The sequence below is a fragment of the Charadrius vociferus genome, unplaced genomic scaffold, assembly GCF_000708025.1.
Source record: "Charadrius vociferus isolate BGI_N301 unplaced genomic scaffold, ASM70802v2 scaffold79, whole genome shotgun sequence".
NCBI lineage: Eukaryota > Metazoa > Chordata > Aves > Charadriiformes > Charadriidae > Charadrius > Charadrius vociferus.
In genome coordinates this window covers 1,352,827-1,376,795 of record NW_009650182.1, presented here as the reverse complement: position 1 = coordinate 1,376,795, position 23,969 = coordinate 1,352,827, and the positions used below count along the sequence as shown (strand labels likewise).

General features: G+C 41.7%; 1 protein-coding gene across 1 annotated transcript in view; it reads right to left on the bottom strand.

Moving 5' to 3' along the window:
• Positions 1 to 311: 311 nt before the first annotated feature.
• Positions 312 to 23,969, bottom strand: part of IMPAD1 (inositol monophosphatase domain containing 1) — a 49,126-nt gene continuing 25,468 nt past the window's right edge. Inside the window, exons 2-5 of the mRNA XM_009892788.1 lie at positions 8,128 to 8,287; positions 7,044 to 7,139; positions 5,042 to 5,203; positions 312 to 1,063 (exon numbers count right to left, since the gene is read on the bottom strand). Coding sequence (XP_009891090.1) covers positions 792 to 1,063; positions 5,042 to 5,203; positions 7,044 to 7,139; positions 8,128 to 8,287 — 690 coding nt within the window. The 3' untranslated portion in view covers positions 312 to 791. The remainder of the gene's footprint in view (positions 1,064 to 5,041; positions 5,204 to 7,043; positions 7,140 to 8,127; positions 8,288 to 23,969) is intronic.

The following is a 23,969-nucleotide window of genomic DNA, read 5'->3' as shown; positions in this document are numbered from 1 at the left end:
ACACAGAAATCAAGGACAGGAAGTAACTGTTAAAAACTATACAAGGAAACATTGTCTTCTTTTGAAAAGGTATATAGAAATAATTACACTGATTAATAAAACACTGATATTCACAATGCATCTGAACTAAACCGGTTTACACCTTCAGGAAAAAAGTCAAAGTAGTACAGAACATTTCTTTTTTTCCCCTCTTAAAAACCAGGAGTGCCACACTGCCAAAGATAAACTGTTGCTGCATATAAATTCATGTCAACCCTCCTGTGCTGTCAGTTCAGGGGATATAGAACATGGGCTCATGTTTCCTCCTAAACTGTTTACAGAGTTATCAGATGCCTATATAAATCAACCTTCTTCTCTACCCAATTCATCATGGAGTTGCTACAACTACTGTAACAAGATGCAAAAGGTTCCAAGAAATTCCTGTGAGAACTACTTAGGTTATTTTATGAATAAATTTGGATTTTTCTTTAGTTCACCTACGTTCACAAATAGATACTGTATATGCACCTTGAGTATAAGAACTGCATGAAAACAGTCTGGAAAAAAACCCAAACAACATGGAAACTGAACTGTGAGGCAGTCAGTCCCTTTCCTACTTCTGATTATTATTGTTTTATTCTTTTTTAAATACCACCACTGAAGAAACCCAATGCATGATTATAGTCCCCAAACCCACACCAAACTGCTTCGCTTTCCTGTGCATCTTTCCCAGCAGGTTTTCACACCAGCTTCTTCAGACATAGCATTTGGAGGCTACAAAAGCATGACTTATACTTCTCCATCGGTCTAGTTTATTTGTGTGATGTTTTCTCCAGATCTGGAAGTTTTTCAATTAGTGCTTTATGGTTCATGTTGATACTGGCTATAAGTCCTCCCTCGTTGCCATCTGAGCCAGTGTAACTAATTTCTTCACCAGTCAGGGTAGTCATATGGCCACCCAAAGCTCTCAACACCGCATTTCCAGCACATATGTCCCACTTCTTAATGTAAGTGACGTGGATATACACATCAGCTTCTTCTTGATTCTTTTCAGCCACGTCAAGGAGGGCCAACACTTTATAACCTAGAAGTAATGGACAGAAGTAAAAAAGTTAAACCAAGTTTTCCTGTTCATCACAAAGGATAAATCCACTATTAAGTAGATTTACGCACATGCAAGATTTAGGAAAGCGATGTCATTAATTTTATCATGCCATCCAGTATGATGGCAAAGGCACCAATAATATTTGTCCTCTCACTAGTTGAGAAAATTTGAAAAGGAATGTTCTCCCTCCCCCGCCCCGAGATTTTTCCACTGCACCCCAATTAAAGCCTTGAGTATTTGGGACACATTATTTTTAGACAGCCTTTACCAATATGCTACATTGGCTTATCTAAAGCCACATTAAAAGAACAAGACCAGAAACTTTAATATAGTTTTGCTCTTACATTCACTCATTTATTTCTCAATCTCTGTGTATGCTGAAGTCTACCTTCCCCCTACTCTAATAAAGCAACTCAGCCCAGGGCATTCCCCTTTATCATACATTATGCAGTACAAAGTCATTGCTCAAAATAGTATTCTTTCTTTTATGGATTTTTTTCAATTTTTCAATTGTTCAGCCAATATCCTTGTTTCATTAAACTGTTCCTTTCTTTAGCTTCTTATACAGAGTCAAGCCCTGGAGAAGATCAACTATAATCTCCCTGGGAGCAGATGAAGAGCAGGTTGAGAGCTGGTGGGTAAGGATTAAGAGGTAGGCTAATACGAGACACACTGTTGTGGGTGCTTATTACAGGTCACCTGATCAGGATGGGGAAGTTGATGAGGCCTTCTACAGACAGCTGTAATCACCTTACAATCACAGGCCTTGGTTCTCACAGGGGACTTCAATCACCCTGATATCTGCTGGGAAGGCTACACAGCTAGGCACGTGCAGTCCAGGAGGTTCCTCCAGTGTATTGACAGTAACTTTTTTACTCAGGCGGTAGAGGAGCCAACAAGGAGAGATGCACTACTGGACCTAGTACTGACAAACACAGAGGGACCAGTTGGTGGAGGACATTAAGGTTGGGGGCAGCCTTGGCTGCAGTGATCATGAGAAGATAGAGTTCAGGATTTGAGAAGCTAGAGTTCAGGATTAAGTGTAGTATGCATAAAATTACAAGCAGCATTGCAACCTTGGACTTCAGGAGGGCTAACTTTGATCCCTTCAAGAAACTGCTTGGAGAAATCCCATGGGTTTACACTCCATCTAGAGTGTAAGGGGGCTCAAGAGAGTTGATACTCAAGTATCACTTCCTCCAAGCTCAGGATCAGTGCATCCCTAAGAGCAAGAAATCAGGCAAGGGAAGCAGGAGATCTGCATGGTTGAGCAAGGAGCTTCTGAAAAAGCTCAGGCGGAAGAAGGATTTACAGTATGTGGAAGAAAGGGCTGACCGCTTGGGAAGAATATAAGAATGCTGTCAGGGTATGCAGGGATGAAACGAGGAAAGCCAAGGCCGCCTTGGAACTGAACCTGGCAAGGGATGTCAAGGTCAACAGCAAGGGTTTCTTCAAATACATCAGAGGAAAAAGGGAAACTAGAGAAAATGTGGGCCCACTGTTGAACGAGACATGTGCCATGGTGACAGATGACGCAGAGAAGGAGGAGTTACTGAATGCCTTCTTTCCTTCAGTCTTTACTGCTCAGGCCAGCCCTCAGGAGTCCCAGATTTTGCAGGTAACAGAAAGTCTGGAGGAAGGCAGACTTTCCCCTGGTTGAAGAGGACCAAGTTAGAGATCAGTTAAGTAAACTGGATATCCACAAGCCCATGGGTGCTCAGGAAGCTGGCAGAAGTCATTGCTGGGTGACTCTCCATCATCTTTGAAAGGTCCTGGAGAACAGGTGAGGTGCCTGAGGACTGGAGGAAAGCCAATGTCACTCCAGTCCCCAAAAAGGGCAAAAAGGAAGACCATGGAAACTACAGGTCAGTCAGCCTCACCTCCATCCCTGGAAAGCTGATGGAACAGCTCATTCTGGGCATCATCTCAAAGCATCTGGAGGAAAAGAAGTAGTCAACACAGATTTACCAAGGGGAAGTCATGTCTGACTGATAGCCTTCTATGATGGCACGACTGGATGGATAGATGAGGGGAGGGCAGTGGAAGTTATCTACCTTGAATTCAACAAGGCTTTTGACACTGCCTCCCACACCATCCTCACAGGCATGTTTAGGAAGTGTGGATTAGATGAATGGGCAGTAGGGTGGACTGAACAATGGCTGACAGACAGAGCTCAGAGGGTTGCGATTAGTGGCACAGAGTCTAGTTGGAGGTCTGTGAAAAGTGGTGTTCCCCAGGGGTCAGTACTGAATCCAGTCCTGTTCAATATATTCAATGACCTGGATGAAGGGATAGTGTGTACCATCAGCAAGTTTGCTGATAACACAAAACTGGGAGGGGTGGCTGACACGCCGGAAGGCTGTGCTGCCATTCAGTGAGACCTGGACAGACTGCAGAATAGGCAGAGAGAAATCTTATGAAGTTCAACAAGGGCAAGTGTAGGGTACTGCATCTGGGGAGGAATAACCCCATGCATCAGTACAGGTTGGGGGCTGACCTCCTGGAGAGCAGCTCTGTGGAGAGGGACCTGGGAGTCCTGGTGGACAACAGGATCACTACGAGCCAGCAATGTGCCCTGGTGGCCAAGAAGGCCAATGGCATGCTGGGGGTGCATCAAAAAGAATGTGGCCAGCAGGTCGAGGGAGGTCATCCTTCCCCTCTACTCTGCCCTGGTGAGGCCAGTTCTGGAATCCCCAGTTCAAGAAAGACAGAGAACTGCTGGAGAGGGTACAGCAAAGGGCTATGAAGATGATTAGGGGACTGGAGCATCTTTCTTATGAGGAAAGGCTGAGGGACTTGCATCTTTTTAGTCTGGAGAAGAGAAGACTGATGGAGGATCTTATTAATGCTTACAAATACTTAAAGGGGGGCTGCCAGGTAGATGGGAACAGTCTTTTTTCAGTGGTGCCCAGTGATAGGACAAGAGGTAACAGGCATAAACTTGAACACAGGAAGTTCCACCTAAAAATGATGAGGAACTTCTTTACTTTGAGGGTGGCAGAGCACTAGAACAGGCTGCCCAGAGAGGTGGTAGAGGCTCCCACAATGGAGACATTCAAACCCCACCTGGACACCATCCTGTGCAATCTGGTCTAGGGGAACCTGCTCTGGTAGGGGGGTTGGACTAGATGATCTCCAGAGATCCCTTCCAACACTGACCATTCCGTGACCAGTTACACTTTCACTTCCTTTATCATAAGAAAACTTGTTTAGATTCATTGTCAAGAACCTGTGCAAGACCTTCTTGACTAAATCTGTAAGGGACCTTCAGCTTTCCATATTAAAAACACAGAAAGATACATTTACGTAAAATTAAAATTTTGCATGGCTTATGTCAGACTTTAAAACAACTACTGCCTCCCACTAGCACTTCGCATATTTGCATTCTGTCAGTAACATGCACAAGGATATTGAGTAAGGTTACAAAAAGTAAGCTAAAACCTCTTTGGACTGTATACGAGGCAGCTAAAAATGTACTTTAGTGATGCTAGTTTTCTGTTTTGACATAAATGCAAGAAGTAGTACCAAACTTCAATGGCTTTTTATTAAAACATTGTTTAATTAAATGTACTACTAGTTAACTAACAATCAAATTCTCTTCCATGATTCTGTATTTGGTCACACGACCCTTTTTCCTCCACAGAGGCACTGGTGCCTTCAGTGAACGCACGACAGTGTGTTCAATGAAAGGACCACAATAACATTGCTGGTCCAGGCTTAGATTCACTAACATACTAACTTGTGAATAGCCTGAAGCCTGAACTAAGCTTGCGTGTAGGTTTCTATACACAGGAGAAATTGTGTGCCTATTGTCAAGTGCTTGCTTTTAGGTGTGTGAAAAACAAAAGGTAAGAGGAAAAAGAGGAGATGCCACAGTTAGTCCTTTTCTCTAATAACAGCTATCCCATTAAATCATTCAAAAGCAACAAAATGAATAGGATGCTTAAGGAAGCACACCTGCTCCACCAGCGGGGATTATCACAGTCTTATTTCCAAATGTCTGCCGTGCAACTTGCTCTACTTTTCCTGCATGGGAGCGCGATACAATAATCCTTGGAGTTTTCTCATTGTAGGAGGAACGAGCTTTTACATTTGACCCGCCATCCACCATTGCCCAGGCTAAAACAGAAACACAAATTCTGCTAAGATTTACCAAAGGCAATCTGTTAAGTGTAAAGATAAAAGGATACTTACCTGAGAAAATGGAATTGAGGCCTCTGACTTAATTTCCCTCCCTACCGTAAGAGAGAAAGTTAGGAATGACAGAAGAAAGGGGTGCATGCCCGCATGTGCACACACGTGAACAGAAACAGCTCCCCCCCATCCCTTTGGTGCATGTGGCATTACCCCACGCCTGACCATTCCTGTGCCACACTTCCAAAAAAAACACAGGAAGAGGGGAAAAAACCCAAGTAGTAATATTTAGAACCTCTGACTGAAAAGCCACCAAAGTTAAAAGGATGGCTCTGAATCAGAAATAGATCGAGAAGTTCCTCAAATATCCTTTTTATAAGGACAAAAAGCCCCACTACTCTTCGAAGCAGATAGCAAAAATATTATTGAGTCATTTTGTTCAGAAGAATAGTAACGCTAAGGAAGGAAATAGCTCAGGAGGCTAGTAATGCTAAGGAAAACTTGTGATTGTGTGTTTTGGAGGACTGGATTTAGAATACACAACCTCCCACTTGTTTCCTCGTGAGGTTCAAAGCCAAGCTTGGTAGGTGGCATCCCCTAACCATTAATTTGACATTTACTTAGCAGACTAACCAGCAATTTCATCTCAGTGGAGGGCCAGATTGTATGGCAACAGGCTGAATTATGTGTAATAACAATGCTGACTGCCCTTTATTGCTTTGTATTTGTGTGGTAGTATTAGGAACAATCCTACTCACAACATTTTGGTATTTCCAGACTGGGAAATTAATACTGTTTGCATACAGTGACAGAATTCATGACATGTCATCTGATACCATGTCTGAACATTTCACACTTTACTATTATTAAAGGAGATAAATTGTCAAAATTACAGTGCTAAAAAAATATTTCTTCAGATAGAGGTTGATACTCAGAAAAATATGTTCCAAAACCCCCTAAGATTCTTAAAGCATATTAGAATATAGCATATACTTCAATGACTGGAAATTAAGTTCATATTTAAAGACAGTACAATATTTAGCACAAAATATCGTGCATTCAGTGGGCAAAAAAGAGAACAAATAAAAAAAATATATTTGCTCAGTCTTAGTTTCTGTGCCAGAGCTACTGCATAACCACAACTCTAGAGGTCAGTATTGCCTAAGGGAAAATGAGAACAGAAATTCTTGTTTCAAATACACAGTATGTAAGACACAAATACTAAAACTACTTTGAAGCTTTCAGAAGCGCACATATATTGCCAAACTTGCGGCCATCCTCACTGATACATCATTAATACTAAAGAATTAATTAGTTAAAGGTCGTAGCATTAAAAGCATGTCAGATAATCAATAAGGCTATGCTAGACAGCCTTGCCTGTTACATACAAACAGTTGCCAGTAAGATCTTTAATCTACCTTTGTTATTCACATTGAATAAACACCAGCTCCTGGGTACAACATCACAGACCCAAGTTCTTCTGCTGAAGTAGCACAGTACTCCTCTGCTAGAGACTAAGAGCACACATAAGAGTGGTCAGTATGTATAGGTTTCACTTTCTTTGGTTTGCTATAAGTACTCCGTTTGAAGGGGCCTTAATTTTTAAACATATTTTCAGCTAGTTTTGTTTAAAATAAAAATGATGTATTTAAACCAGGGAAGCATTTTCCTTTGTGGTCTTATAGCACAGAACACATCTGCAGCTGCGCCCTCTTGCCCCAAGTACTATTTTTCTCATTTATACCTACAGATGTTCTCTCAAACATCAAATTTTAATTAACACTATGACTGAAGATGCTGGAAATATGTGAAGGCATAGAGGTACCTGTATATGATGAGAATGGCTTGTGTATCACTCCTATTACTGGTTTACCATTTACAGCCACGCAAACCATTGTCGTGACATACTGTCGAAGATCCTCTGTGGGCAAAACAAGAAATTGAACAAGTTTACAGCCAGATGCCAAAAAACACACAAAAAAAAGCAGACCCGACTTTATATAAGTGTTGTTCTTTGAAGACTAATCTACATTCTGCCTCTTACTACGTAACTTTGTTGTATCTTCAAATAACCTTGCAGTTTTCAAGACTTTAAAGACATTCCAGCAATTTTTCCTGTTGAGTAGATGTGACCTATACTCCTACCAGATCTAACACTAACAGCTGTGTCTTATACAGCATATATCTTCATGGAAATCTGTGCCCCTATATTCTCCTCTCTCTGTTCCACCTCCTACCCTCTATTGGTTCAAAACTGGTAATTCGAATACCAAAGAACATTCACCTGAAAATGTGCATCAGTGGAATATCCGCAAGATAATCCCTGTTCTTCTGTTTGTTCTGCAGTATTTATCTGCAATAATTTTAGTTGCATTGTCTTGAACTGCATATGTGACATCTTAAAACACTTGAAAATGGGGAAGATTGAATTACACGTGCTTTTTGAAAAACAATAACAACTTTTTTAAAATCAAGTTAAATAGAATACCCACTTAGTATTCCCTTTAAATAAACAAACAACAAGACAACTTTTTTAAAATCAAGTTAAATAGTATTCCCTTTAAATAAACAACCAACAAATATTCTGAGATATTTAGTGTTGCCACAGTAATAACTGAAATAAAGAAATGTGTCATTCCAGCAGAATTCATAAAGGACAGTTACCATTTATTTTAGCAATTACTTAGTTGCAAGGAATACTGAAGTAATTTCAGAGTTGGTATATATAATAAATGCCACAGTCTGATAACTATAGATTTCATTACGCACTTCGTTCAATCAAATCACACAAACTTTGACGTAACACACTTTAAACAAGAGATGCCATTTTAAATACTTACTATTTTGTCTCCAGTATAAAAGGCAGACATCAGAATTACACACATGATTTGTCAACAAGAATCAGCTACCTGTGTATTCTTGTGTAGCATCTAATGGATCAATCCAGACAGTAACACTTTCTGCTGGAACCTCTTTAGGCTGTATTTTTTGTTTTATATCTTCAGGAATACTGCGATCCCAAGAGACTGTCTCCTGATCAGCTGTATCAACACGCTCTTCAGAGTTTATCTATAAGACAACAAAAGTAGTTGCATTAACTTGTCAGATACAGTAACTGTGGTACTTGGAGAAAGTTACAGGTTTGCCCATATCTTTTCTTTCTCCCTTCACCTCCAGCTAAAAGTGCATGAATTAGTTGTTTTTCAGCAACTTCCAAGCTATTATCGTCATGCAACAAAAAATGGAACAATCACAATCCAGGATTTTCCTGTCAACCACACCACAACTGGATGCTGTTTCTTTGGCCGCAGCTCTTCCTACTGAACCTTCTCACAGTAGGAATCACAGTTTTTTTAAAATCAGAAGTCAAATGCAGTTGTTTCAAAGACTACAAGCAGAACATTTGACTTTGGAGAACCATGCAGTATACAAATATCATAGGGGTCCAATATTCCATTTATATAGATCAGTAGATACAGATTGAAACATACAGATATTTTATCAACAAATACTTTGCAGACTGCGGTATGACTTAGGGGAGTAGGAATCCTAGTACAGATCCCCGCTTCTGGCATTGAGTTACAACTAGCAATATAAGCAGCTCAAAAGAATGTAACCATTACACACTGTCAGATGTATGTTATTTTATAAAGTAGTTAATAATACTCTATATCTGTCTTTAGGGTAGGTTGGGCTAGGGACACAAGAAGGCTGATGAAGAACATTTATAAACAGCAAAGGTCACATTTAAGCCTATTATCATTTGCTGCCTTAATTAATGAATTTTATTCTGGACCAGAGGGATTTCAGTATGCTGAACAGTTTGGTCCAGTAGTGGAGCACCCAGTCCCAGTCTGTTGAATGCAAGAACGTTCTGCAAAACCCAATACAATGTCATTGAGACTGCAGTAGCAAGATATATTTGGACCACAAGAGATGTAGTTATCACAAAACACTGTACGCAATGATCTCTCACGTTACAAAACATCACACAACCTGGCAGGAAGAACTACCGGGGAAATACAGATAAACCTGCCTTAACCCATCCATACCACCTTACAATACCATACCTATAAACCATACTGCAAACACGTCCACAGTTGTAATGCAAGTGGACATAAGTAGTGTTAACAGGAATTTATACAAATTCATCCCATTTACTTTTAGTTACATTAGGAGACTAGCATTTCTATGCTCCTTCTGCCAATAAAAAGGAAATCATTGCTACTGTGCCTTTCAAGCTTCTACCTGCGAGAACCCTTCAGAAACACATCACTCCACTAATTACTCAGTAAGACGATGATGCTTATGGCTTAGATGTGTTGGTTATATATCTGAAGTGGGGTGTAACCAATTTGGACTTTTAGGACATTTCAGAATATTAGGAACACAAACTTTTTTTTATGCTTGCTAACTTTAAAGGTGGCTCCCTGTAGCTCTGATGTCCAGTCAAGGCAAAATACTAGGTGCAAGTGGGATGTAATGTGTCAACAGCCTAGAAACACCGATTTCCCTTACTCGCTACAGATGGAATTGAGACTGCTAGCTCAAATTCAGATACCTGGCTGCTAGAACAGATAAATCCCCTCTGACTAAACCAACTTGCTATTACAGATGTTGCAAGTGACATTGAAAGGCAATGAAAAAGAAATGATCAGACTATGTTTGAATGTTACAGGCTTTGTATCGGCAGGATTTTTATACAATTCACATCATGACAAGAGAAGACATCACACACCTCAATTGCAACAGATTATTAGCAAAGGGTTAAGGGCTATCTTCTCCAAGAGAATTCAAAAAAAGAAAACAAGCAGAATTGCAGCAACTCCAGCCACACATCATAGCTGTCTTCTCATGTAAAACCAGTATGTGAAGCATTGTATGCCAAACACAGAGTCCTTGAAGTTGCCGTGACATTTACAAATTAAACATCTGTCACTGTACAATAAACCTGACGATTGTGTTTTCCCCAAGGGAAAACAGTCCTGCAAAGTGAAGACAACTAGCTCCACAGACTTGGCAGCCTCCACACAGCCCCCGGGCAGTTTAAGTTCCACCACAGCGCATTATGCACCACCATAAGAACACATTTCCTCAAAAGAAGGAAGAGGCCTCCAAAAAGCTAAAGGGTTGGAACCAATGCTCAAAATGATGAATATCCTGTTAAACCTGTTCTTACAGTAAACTAAAATTAAAAGACTGAAACTATCTGAAAGGTATCGTTATCAGACAAAGACCTCCTACTAGTTCAAATTTTGTAGCGGTGGCCATGACACTGCAGCATTTATAATGGTTGTGAAGAGTCTCTCTCAACAGCTGTGATTAGTCTGCCAGAAAAAAAAAAAGTGGAGAAAAAAAGGTAATAGTGAGGAGGCTGCAGAGAGGAAAACCAAAACAAAATAACAACCCTGGGTCATTGGTCACTAGTTCTTACATTCCCATGACCATTTACTCTGTAGCCCTGAACAAATACTCCACAAGTCATAGTCCAAGTAGAAACTCATAGCCATTACTCTACATGCAGTTACTAAATGTATTTATTGTTAGGAAGCTACATTTTAGGTTTTACAAGACATAGTCGCTTGAGAAAGGATCACCAATCCTTAACACTGGGAACTTCATAGAATCATAGAATGGTTAGAGTTGGAAGGGGTCTTAAAGATCATCTAGTTCCAAGATCCCTGCCACGGCCAGGGACACCTTCCAGTAGACCAGGTTGCTCAAAGCCCCATCCAGCCTGACCTTGAACACTCCTCCCAGGAATGGGGTATCCACAAGTTCTGTGGACAACCTGTTCCACTGTCTCACCACCCTCACAGTAAAGAGTTTCTTCCTAATATCTAATTGAAATGCATCCTCTTCCAGTTTAAAACTGTTACCCCTCATCCTATTGCTACAGTCCCTGATAAAGAGTCCCTCTCCACCTTTTCTATAGGCCCCCTTTAGGTACTGAAAGGCTGCTATAAGGTCTCCCCAGAACCTTCTCTTCTCCAGACTGAACAACCCCAACTCTCTCAGCCTGCCTTCATAGAAGAGGTGCTCCAGGCCCTCTGGTCATAGTTGTGGCCCTCCTCTGGACTCGCTCCAACAGGACCATGTCCTTCTTACACTGCAGGCTCCAGAGCTGGATGCAGTACTCCAGCTAATACTTCTATCCAGGGGCTTCGAGGTAGATCCCCCCCCCCTGTTTTTTTTTTTTTTTTTTTAAATCCATCAGAAAATACCTGGAAAACAAGCCTTTGTGTTAATACAGTGTTCCATCCCTACTTGTCAGTCCTATTTGCTGGAAGCCTCCAGGGGCCATGACCTAACATTTCAAGCTTTTCTGTAGTGATATGGATATGTAGTTGCCTGCGTTCCCAAGCCTTCACTCAAAAATTAGGAGTAGCTATGTGTCCTGGTTTCAGCTGGGATAGAGTTAAATTTTCTTCCTAGTGGCTCTTGCGTTTTGGATTTAGTATGAAAATAATGTTGATAACACATATTCAGTTGTTGCCAAATAATGTTTACATCAAGTAAAGGATTTTTTCGATAGAAGCTGAGACGGAGCATAGACAGGACAAGCTGGCCAAAGGAATATTCCATACCATAGATGTCATGCTCGGTATATAACTGGGGGTTGGCTGGGGGCAGGAATACCCGATCACTGCTCAGGACGGGCTGAGCAATCAGTCATTTGGTGGTGAGAGCAACTGCCTTGCATCACTTTATTTTGTATATTCTTTTACCATTATTACTGCTATTTTCTCTTCCGTTTCTATGCTATTAAACTGTATTTATCTCAACCCACAAGGTTTTTTTCCCCACCTTTTTCTCCCTACCCTACTGTGGTAGGGGTGTGGCGGTGGTGGTGTGAGTGAATGGCTGCGTGGCCCTAGTTGCCAGCTGGGGTTAAACCACAACACTACATTAGAAGGACAATCACAATGGCAAATGTTTCAGACAACAGAGTTTGTTCCAGCAAGACACTCTGAATCAATTAAACTGGTACATTAGTGTAAATTATTATAAAGTTTGCATGCTTGCTATCACATACATAACTTTGCCCACTCCTAAGTCACAGAAGCATTGAATCATTTAGGTTGGAAAAGACCTTTAAGATGATCGAGTCCAACCGTTAACCTAGCACTGCCAAAAACACCACTAAACCATGTCCCTAAGCACCACATGAACACATCTTTTAAACACCTCCAGCGACAGTGACTCAACCACTTCCCTGGGCAGCCTGTTCCAGTGTTGGGCAACCCTTTCAGTGAAGAACTTTCTCCCAATATTCAATCTAAGCCTCCCCTGGCAAAACTTGAGGCCATTTCCTCTTGTCCTATCACTTGCTGTTTGGGAGAAGAAACCAACCCCCACCTCTCTACAACCTCCTTTCAGGTAGTTGTAGAGTGTGATAAAGGCTCTCCTCAGCCTCCTTTTCTCCAGGCTAACCAACACCAGTTCCCTCAGCTGCTCCTTGTAAGACTTGTGCTCTCAACCCTTCACCAGCTTTGTTGCTCTTCTTTGGACACACTCCAGCAACTCAATGTCTTTCTTTTAGTGAGGGGTCCAAAACTGAACACAGTATTAGAGGTCTTGCCTCACCAGTGACAACTACAGGGGGACAATCACTTCCCTAGTCCTGCTCACCACACTACTTCTCATACAGGCCAGGATGCCATCAGCTGTCTTGGCCACCTGGGCACACTGCTGGCTTATATTCAGCTGGCTGTCGACCAACCCCCCAAGGTCCTTTTCCCCCATGCAGCTTTGCAGCCACTCTTCCCCAAGCCTGTAGCACTGCATGGGGTTGTTGTGACCCAACTGCAGGACCCGGCACTTGACCTTATTTAACGTCGTACCATTGGCCTTAGCCCATCGATACAGCCTGTCCAGATCCTTCTGTAGAGCCTTCCTACCCTCAAGCAGATCAACACTGCCACCCAACTTGGTGTCATCTAGAAATCTACCAAGGGTGCCTTGTCCAGATACTAAACAGAACTGGCCCAAATACTCAGCCCTGGGGAGTACCACTTGTGACCAGCCACCAAGTGGATTTAACTCTGTGCACCACAACTCTTTGGGCCTGGCCATCCAGCCAGTTTTTTACCCAGCAAAGCGTATGCCCATCCAAGCCATGAGCAGCCAGTTTCTTCAGGAGAATGCTGTGGGAAACAGTGTCAAAGGCTTTACTAAAATCTAGGTGTACAACATCCACAGCCTTTCCCTCATCAACTTAGTGGGTCACCTTGTCATAGAATGAGATCAGGTTAGTCAGGCAGGACCTGCCTTTCATAAACCCATGCTGACTGGCCTGATCACCCGGTTGACCTGTACGTTCCACATGATGGCACTCAAGATCATCTGCTTCATAACCTTCCCCAGCACCAAGGTCAGACTGATAGGCCTGTAAGTCCCCCGATCCTCCTTCCAGCCCTTCTTGTAGATGGGTGTCACATCTGCTAACTTCCAGTCAACTGGGACACCCCTCATTAGCCAGGACTGCTGATAAATGATGGAAATGGGCTTGATGAGCACTTCTGCCAGCTCCCTCAGTACCTTTGGGTCGATCCCATCCAACCCCATAGACTTGTGTGCGTTTAAGTGATGTAGCAGGTCTCTACCCATTTTCCTATGGATTATGGGGGCTTCATTCTGCTTCTCGTCTCTGTCTTCCAGCTCAGGGGGCTGGGTACCCAGAGAACAACTGGTCTTACTACTAAAGACTGAGGTAAAGAAGGCATTAAGTACCACAGACTTTTCTTCATCCTTTGTCACTATGTTTCTGCCCACATCCAATAAAGGATGGAGATTCTCCTTAGCTCTCCTTTTGTTGTTAATGTATTTATAGAAACATTTTTTATTGTCTTTTACAGCAGTAGCCAGATTAAGTTCTAGTTGGGCCCTTCTAATTTTCTCCCTGCATAATCTTACAACCTCCTTGTAGTCCTCCTGAGCTGCTTGCCCCTTCTTTCAAAGGTCATAAACTCTCCTTTTTTTCCCCTGAGTTCCAGCCAAAGCCCTCTGTTCAGCCAGGCCGGTCTTCTTCCCCACTGGCTAGTCTTTCAGCACATGGGAACAGCCTGATCCTGCACCTTTAAGATTTGCTTCTTGAAGACTGTCCAGCCTTCCTGGACTTCTTTCCCCTTCAGGACTGCCTCCCAAGGGACACTGTCAACCAGGTTCCTAAACAGGCCAAAGTCTGCCCTCTGAAATCCAAGACAGCAGTTCTGCTGACCATCCTTCCTTACTTCTCCAAGAATCGAAAACTCTAACCATTCTGTGATCGCTATACCCAAGATGGCCTCCAACCATCACATCACCCACCAGTTCTTTTCTGTTCACAAACAACAGGTCCAGCGAGGCACCTTCCCTAGTTGGCTCACTCACCAGCTGTGTCAGTAAGTTATCTTCCACACACTCCAGGAACCTGCTAGACTGCGTCCTCTCTGCTGTATATATTTCCTGCAGATACCTGCTAAGCTGAAGTCCCCCATAAGAACATGAGGTAGCAATTGTGAGACTTCTTCCAGCTGCTTAAAGAACATTTAATCTGCCTCTTCATCCTGGCTGGGTGGTCAATAACAGTCTCTCACCATGATATCTGCCTTATTGGCCTTCCCCCTGTTCTTACCCATAAGCACTCAACCCTATCATCACCATCATTAACCTCTAGACAATCAAAACACCCCCTAACATACAGGGCTACCATACCGCCTCTCCTTCCTTGCCTATCCCTTCTGAAGAGTTTACAGCCATCCATTGCAGCACTCCATTTGTGTGAGTCATGCAACCACGTTTCCCTGATGGCAACTGTATGGCAGTTTTCCTGCTGCACAATGGTTTCCAACTCCTGTTTGTTGCTTATGCTGCGTGCATTAGTGTAGGGGCACTTCAGTTTGGCTATTGATCCCACCACCTTTCTGGGGGGAGAAGCCCTAATTCCTACATGACCATTCTGAGGCGCTTCCATGGTTTCTAACAGATCAATAACTGTTGCGTCTTTGCTGCCACATGGATCTCCATCCCCTACCTCTACTAGTACAACAAACTGGAGGACCCCGCTAACATAACACTCCTCAAACATTGGTGTGCCACCCCCAGGCTTATCTCTAGCAAGCCCAGTTTTATCCCTTTCCCTTTCAGATTTAGACAGCAACCAATCGTGCAAGAACTTGAGACAGCAAGCAGAGGACAGAAATAAACAGCTATTTGGGGTTAGCCACCAAGCAGCTGTAAACTGTAAAAGCCCATCTCAGAATGTTCTGCAAGGTGCCCACTGACACAAGCAATCTTCCCCAGTCATGCTTGAAGGGAAAGCCCTCCTCACAAAGAACTACTGCATCAAACACAGAGATTTAATATAGTATCTGTAAATTGGTGAACGGACTACTGCTGAAAGGTAAAAAAAAAAAAAAAGATTTCATAAATGAGGCAGTCTGGCTGTATCTCACCATCAAAGATTCCTCAAAGTGAGTCTGTGAGGTGCAGGAATCCTATAATGGATGAGGGATGCTGCTCACAGGAGCCGCCAGCAGCAAACGTCCAATGGCGACATTGGGATCAGCACATGGCATTCCTTCTGAAATACCCAGGTGTTCCCAGGCTTCAGAAATCCCTTGGACAGAAAACACTCTCCTCCAGCATGTTGGTGATTGGAATATAGATCTGCTCAGTGACATGCAAAACAACTCAGAAGTGTACTACAAACCTGTGTGGATAAACGCAATGCTCTGAACAAACAGCCAACAGTCCTGACTGGGTAAAGACTCCAGGAAACCTCACAGTGGCTTGTTGTCCAGTGTTGGACTACTCCCTACCAGTACTTCACCATGTCTTTGTGGCAGCTCACCACCCAACAAACCTGCTTGAATACTAGCTAGCTGTCTGTGGCGAGGTGAGCAAACTCAGGCTTTTTCCTGGTATGAAAGAGTAGGGCACACCTGTAGTTTTGCCTTTGAATTCACATATTAAAGATAAATTAAAGGGAAAATACATACACTAAAAAAATTAAATAGAAGTTTCTGTTCAAACACAAATTGTTTTTTTTAATAAACATCAGCACACGAAAATGCAATGCTTTTCTTCGAAAGTGTTTGGTAGTATATGAGTTTTATTTAAATTTATTATTCCCCCCTTCCCCACATCCTTATCCATCCCAATACTCATTATATATTTTAATATGCAAATAATCCAACATCATGAAAAAGATGCGGTAGCACAGCTCTTTATTCCTAAGAATGTCAATATACCCATCTGATAATTAAGTCATCTCAAATTCAAATCTCAGAGCTGTTTTATTAGAATAGAAAACAGAATGAGAACACGACAAACACTATCCCACCTGTATCATAAAGAAAAAATACTAATTAAGCTATGCAAGGTAAAAAAAAACAAAACAAAAAAATCCCACAGTTTAGGTAACAGTAAAAGAAAATATTCACTAGTCAGAATATGAATATAAGAGTATTCCAGGTATTACATTTCAAGAACAGAGACTGGAACAGGCTGCCAGAGAGGTGGTAGATGTGCCATCCCTGGAAACATTCAAGGTCAGGTTGGAGGGGGCTCTGAGCAATCTGATCTAGTTGAAGATGTCCCTGCTCATTGCAAGGGAGGTGGACTAGATGACCTTTAAAGGTCCCTTCCAACCCAAACCATTCTATGATTCAAATCAATAGACTTAACCATTGAATCGGACCATGAAAATAAAAAGCCTGGAGGCCCAGCCAAAATAGCATGCACAGAGGAACGTTAGTAAAACATTAATAGATGTTTGACTTTGGTGTTCTGTTTTGTTAGGGCACTAACTCTGCAAGACATACACAGCCACTTCATCAGTGATTAAGCAACATAAGCATTACGCATACCCAAGACTGAAACTTAACTTCTCCATTTGTATTCATGTGACAGGAGACAGAGGAAAGGAGTGGAGGGACACAAGTGAATGCAAACATTTACAAAGAATAAATCAACAATGATTCTCATACTTACTTTCTGGCTGACTGACAGATGTTCCTTGGGGACAGTGGAAGATATTTTATCACTATATGCACCCTCTAGACTAATATCCAGAGCAACCAGTAAGAGGATACCCACAACTACACATCTTGAAAGGCGTACTGATCTATTAGGCAGCTACATGGGACTGTATTTGATTTGCTGTTATTTGACTGTGCTTCAGAAATGTCACAATTCCAGGGAGAGCAGTTCAACCAGCAGCCTTTGGGGTTTGACCTGCTTACAAATCAAGCCTCACACCTCACTCCTCCAACCACTGCTGTTGCACTGCTCTGAAGAGCTATGTGCCCTTACACCCACTACAAGTCAGACTGTTTTATCTCCATTTGCTTAGCTTTTCTCTGGTTTTCCCCCTCAAATGTATCGGAGGTGAAAGCTGTCTCATCTTCTCACAGCATCTGTACACACACAAATTGTGTGAAGGAATTATATGCCAAAACCTCTGAACATAAACACCCACTCAGCAAGTCAGGACACATAAATGTGCTCAACAGGAGAACACTCTCCAAGAGATCAAGAAGCAGGGTCAAAGCACCATATTTCCAATAACCGACGAAAGTATCTAACTTATCATGGTTACAAAACAGGGCTCCAGAATCTGCTAAAGAAGGAAGGACTTGCATTCACACCAAGACAGCTCAGCTGTAGTCAGGACCACTCCTGATCCCCCCCTTCCAACTTTTTAGTTTGGGGGTGGCGAGTAGCAGTTTTCACTAGGAATGAAAGCTGCTTCCTGAAAGCTTATGTTACTTAACACTGAAAAAAATACAAACTCAGAACAAAATATCACTTCCATTTTAAAGTTTAAAATACCTTTCAGCTTTAAACAATTTGAATAGTAGGCCTTGCCAGCAGAGTCAGAAATTCTAATTTTATTCAATACACTGACATTTTTAAAGCCAGTTGCTTCCTTTTGAAAGGGTTCTTTTCCTCCTTAGATTACCACTACACATTAGAAAGGAAAAAATGAGATTTTACAGGTGATCCTCATACCTTTCAAAATGGTTCCCCTTGCTAGGGTCTAATTTACAGAGAGTTTTAGCAGGGTAGATTTTGTTATGAAAGGGCAGAAAGGACCTTGCTGAATCACATGGTTAAATAAATAGCTTGTTAAAAGCTTGCAAAGAAGAATATGGACAAGCCTAAATGTCAAATAGCTTGATTACTGCTGATCAAAACTTGTTACGTGGTTTTGGTCACTAAGCCAGCAGGAAGCAGAGTGAAACAAACAGATTTTCATAAATGGTAAAGATGTATCAGATGACAACTCTGCTTCTACGGACTTATGACAAATAGAAGTTGGTGAACACAACAAAAATGCAAGAAGGAATCACCATGGATCGCAGAATTCAGTTTCCACCAGTAATCTGTAGAAACAAACAGAATTTAAAACTAGTAAAAGTAATAAAGCCACTCACTCATGAGCTTACAAAAGTTCTTTCAGTAGATGGTAAAATTCTCCACTACAGTTCTATACACATGCAAGTCTAGCAAAGAGAAAGGGATGACTAGTTTGTCACGAGAGTTGCAACGCTCCTTTTCATTTAAAAAAACCAACCAAATAAGGCCACAATAGAAGTCTACCAATACAATAAATACCACCAAGAAAACTTCTGCTGTTAGCGAGCGGCTACACTAAGAAACTCAAATCTCCAGATGCTCAGCTGACAGACTGAACACCCTTTGTATACACACAAGCCAAATTAACTACTTGTAATTACATCTGAAAAGATAATTGAAGAACTCATTAGCATAAAGCTACAGGCTTTAATTTCATTTTATTTAGACAGCCAGCGTAAGTCATCTAGCATCAACTAAAATCCATGTTAAGAGATGCATCTTCAGACAACACCTATTACTGAGATTTCAGATTAACATTCATACTGCACACTTTACTTGGAAACATGTTGGCAGTCGCTAAAATCATCTGGGTCAGAAGAATGTTTATTTTCTTAAAAACCCTAAGACCTGAGGATGCCATTCGCACAACAAAGAGACAAACAAATTACTGAAAACTTTCAGCAAAGCACTGAAATCCTTCTGAAGCTGAAGTAGCATTTTGTTTTTTTAAACCTACTTCTTCAACATATCTATCTTTCCCACAGAACCAGTATCTGATGCAGAGCTTGCCATCTCAGATGAAATTCCAGTTTTCAAAGCATGATAGTTGGCACTATCATACTATTTAAACCTGCCTGTAAACAGCAGGTTTAAACCTTGAAAGTGCTTCAGGTAGCCTGATAAAAAAAAAGGAGTGCTTAGAGACATTAATCTTCAAAAAGTGGAATTAATTTAGAAGAAAATCTCATCAAAAGTAAATCTGACATGTTCTTGAATTTCCATTTCAAACACTGATGCCTGATTCCAGCATTATCATGCACAAACTTCAAATGAGGTATTTATCATGTGTCTTAACTGGGAAAGAGATAGAAGAATCTTTGGGCTTAGGGCAGTGGCAAGACCGATAAAAAGATTCTTGAAGAAAAAGACTGTGACAGAGGAAGACTTCATTTCCATCACAGTCACAATAAAAAAAAAAAAAAAAAAAAAAAAAAAGAAACAAAGGATATTTCTCTACTCAATATTTACGCTAGGAAACAAGACATATAGCTGGTGCAACTATATAACATAAATCAATGAATTGGTCAAAAATAAGCCCAAACAGCTAAAAATGAGAGTATAAGGCAGAATTCATTCTGGCAAATAAGACCAAAACCTGCATCCTGTAAAAACAATGCTAGTATAGCACAGAAGCAAAATTGTGTGGACACTTTAAAATTGGCTTTTTCATAGCGGGAGAACAAAGTGACTTTGGCCAAAGTGCTGGTTTGAGGAACACACATCTTCCGCTGTCAATCACTCCTGCATTTGTGAGCAAGTAGGGCTGCTCCTTCAGATGTGCTGACACAGGCTAGTGGTAGAGCCACAATATGAATCCATAGAATGGCTAGAGTCGGAAAGGAGCTTAAAGACCCATCTAGTTCCAACCCCCCTGCCATGACCAGGGACACATTCCACTAGACCAGGTTGCTCAGGTATATTCCCAAGGTATTTCTAATTCATCTTTATTTACCTTGGATACATTCAGATACCAAGCTTCTGACACTGACCCCTGGACAAGCGGCATTAGAAAAATGGAGGATTCTGATGCGTGGCCCCGAGAGGCTCTTGTACCATGTAATGCTGCTGAAGCCCTGGTATCACGAGATCACCTCTTCAAACAGAGAAGCTCTTCTGGGCAGAACATACCAGTGTTTCTGGCCAGTCTCTAACTGGATTTGGAAACACTATCTCCCCAGTCCCCTCTCCCCCCAGCAGCAGGGCTGGCTTGAGCATCTCCTAAATCCCTTCGCCTGATTCCCACCCCAGTCTTTCTTATCGCACCTTCGCTGTGCTAGCACAAGGAATAAATGGGACTGCATGGAGAACCAATCAGCAGAACAGTGAAGTAACCAGAAAACATAAATGAGATAAAGAAATGAAAATGAGCAGAGGAGATAGCTGCATGAGAGCTTTAACTGGTTCTCAGCATGACAAAGAAATATACGAGGACAACACACCGGTAGTGCAGAAGCAGTAAACACCTCAAGCCTGTAACCAGAGTTGCTGACTTTATCAAGGCAAACCAATGCATATATTTTAGCAAGAAATGTATTTTAAAATCAACTGCACAAACATACTTCATAGAAGATGCACGCAGGTATTAATTGCTGGATGTTGAGTGCGATCAGACAACACTGAGTAATACCCGAGTTAGAAATAACTGACTTGCCCCTTCCTTGCCTTTCTTTCTCACGCCTGTTTCTGAGGGATATAATATCAATACTCAATACATTCTATCTACTACACAGTGACAAAACAGAACTGATCTGCTTCTCTTTGGTCTTACCTAACCTAGCTGTGAAAAGTCTTGAACTGATGCAAATGCATCTATTTATATCAAACAGAGCAGGTGACATAGGCAGTGGAGTTCCCCTTCCTCTGTACAGACAATGCCTTTACTTTAAAAAAAAAAAAAACACAAAACCAAAAACAGACAAAGACAAAACATTTTTCCTCTCTCCCTCTCCTCAAATTTTGAAAGTTTTTCTAGAGATCACAACTCTCAGGATTGTAAGACTCTTTCCAGATTCATTTCAGCTTCTGCAAGTGAGAAGCCTAACTCTTTCATTTTCTCTTAATAATCATAGCTTAAGAGAAGATCTGCTTCGGAAAGACTGTTTGCATGCTTTCCCTTGTTATGTCCAGCAGCACAATACAGGGAATCCAAAGTTGCTCACTGACTTCAGTTTATTTCAATCAAATGACTTCTCCCTCTGTTTATTTTTAAACATTGGAAAGTCATAGCTATTCTTAGGGGATAATTAATGGATCATTTCCTTTGCATTATAGGCATATTTTGGCACTCGGTTTTTGTGCTGGTTTGTTTTTTTCCTGGCTGCAGCATTTGGCACCAATTTAAATGTTGATGTACCCCAGTTGGGCTCAAGGACTCCACGATGCGAGTAAATCAGCATTTTGCACAAGTTTACTCTTGGAATTCTTTCAGGCTTTGTTTGATAGCTTTTGTTAGCAGCATCTTCTCTAGCAAGAAGAGAAGAGGGGGTTTATTTGACTTCAGCAATGTTTTTTATTCTGTAGCACCACTCTGTACACAAGGATAAGGCTACAGATATAAACTACAACGCTCCTTACAGGATGCAGTTTTATACTGACTCACATGACAGGTGTCTCAGGAAATCCTCTATAACCCTCACATTCACACCAAAACTGCAGCAGGTCTGTTCTGTCAAACAGCAGCAGTTTTAGATATGTTGTGCTGAAGCTACATGTGAAGGATTTGCAGATTGAGTTGAGACCTTGTCTTCACACCTGAGATGCGTGCCACATGTATATAGTAAACCAAAGGTTTATTTTGTTTTGGACAAATGTTTACAAATACATCTTCACCTGACTTTAAGAGACAGCATATCTTATCAGTATATGCAGATTAGTGGATATTTTTAAATCCTGCAGGGCATCAGCTGTTATTATGCAGATCATGGACTCAGAATACTAAATATCCCAGAGCTGATCTGTCAGATGGACTAACTCTAGATTAGCTGAAAGATTTGTCAAACAATCTCTTCCTAGTCACCCTCAATTCTCAAGCTCAATCAATCTAAAGGGGGTGGGAGAGGTCAAAAAAGAGGAAAAAGACATATGCCTGATTTTTTCCAGTTCCACGGATGTACAAACACATTTTTGTCTTTATACTGTGTTTGAGAACACATCTGCACTTTAGAAAGTAACCTCTATTTTTAAAGACTAGCAGCACAAGTCAACTGTAAGGAAAATAAAAAGGAGTACCAAGGTTTTTTTAAAAGTAAACATTCAAAGTTAACTCCCTCTGAGAGGAAGACACACAAGTCAGACTGTCACTGCTATGCATCTCAGGGACCAAAACAGAGTTTACACAGTGACCACAGACATGGAACTGGCAATACAGTTCACCGAGCTCTTGAAAGCCCAAGCCAAACCCCTTGCCTTCTCTAGAAGCACAGACAATTCTTCTATCTCAACTAATTAAATCCCTCCATCTGTGGAAGGGGAGAGGGTGTACAGGTTTCTCTACAGGGATGCTGTGATGCCAAGCTCTGTAAGGACACTTAAGAAAAGAACAGGGGATAATACTTTTTCTTCCTTTAACAAAGGGTCTGAGAAGGTGGCTTGCCACTGACAGCCTACCAATCTTCACAACATAGCCTTCATAATCTTTTTCTACAAAAAGATTAATCCTGTATCAAGTTTGTTTCAAATATTGAAGAATTTGGCGTTTCCTTTAGGTTTCATATTCAACGGGTTCTCTACAACACTTACCAAAAAACCCAACCAAACAAAACCCCACAAACCACCACTACACACCACTCTGAGGGGCTTCCAAAACAGCCACTGAAAACTCATTGAGTAGTAACTAAACTTAACCAAAAAATAAACTTAACTGCACTACTTTCTCTCTCAACCTGCCCAGGAAAAGCACGCAATCATCACCTTTGAAATCCAAACTCGGGGTTTTCTATCCGTTTCAAATGACTGTGCAAAGCTAAGGAATTTAACATCGAGAGGCTGAAGAGAAGTTCCATTTACTAAAGCAAAAGGGGAAACAAAGCCAACAAAACCAGGAAAGCCTTGAAATATAGTTCTACTTTGGGTTTGACCTGAAGCATTAAGACACAGACAGCAGAAGTGAATGAGAGCAGGGAAGGGTGCACACCTCTGAAAGGAAAGTAAATTCGTTTTGCCCACGTAGGTGGTGATCCACAGCGCGACACAGCTGTTAGCTTATCTGCTGTCCCAAGGTCACAAGAGCTAGAAACTCCGGTATCATAACACTACATTCCTAAACCTCAAATTCTCAATCGCTTCTCCCCATTCCTGGGTCTCCCTCTTCACTTAAGGCGGAAAGGACAACTAGCAGGAAGGATAATTCAGAAAATAACAGCATTGCTCATCTCAGTACCATAAACACACGCAGAATTGGCACTATGAAGTTACCTTTATCCTTAACCAGAGAGCACATAATCCACAATGGTTAGACTCGGTGTTCCCCCACACCCCCCCCCCATGCCCGTATTATTTCAACCGTAGAGTTTCAACCTCTCGTGCCTTCGCCTGCCCACGAGCCAACCCCTTCCCCTGCAACCCAACACCCACGGCGACAAGCATGAGGTGGCACTGCCACAGAGTCAGCAAGGCGGGCGGAGACGGG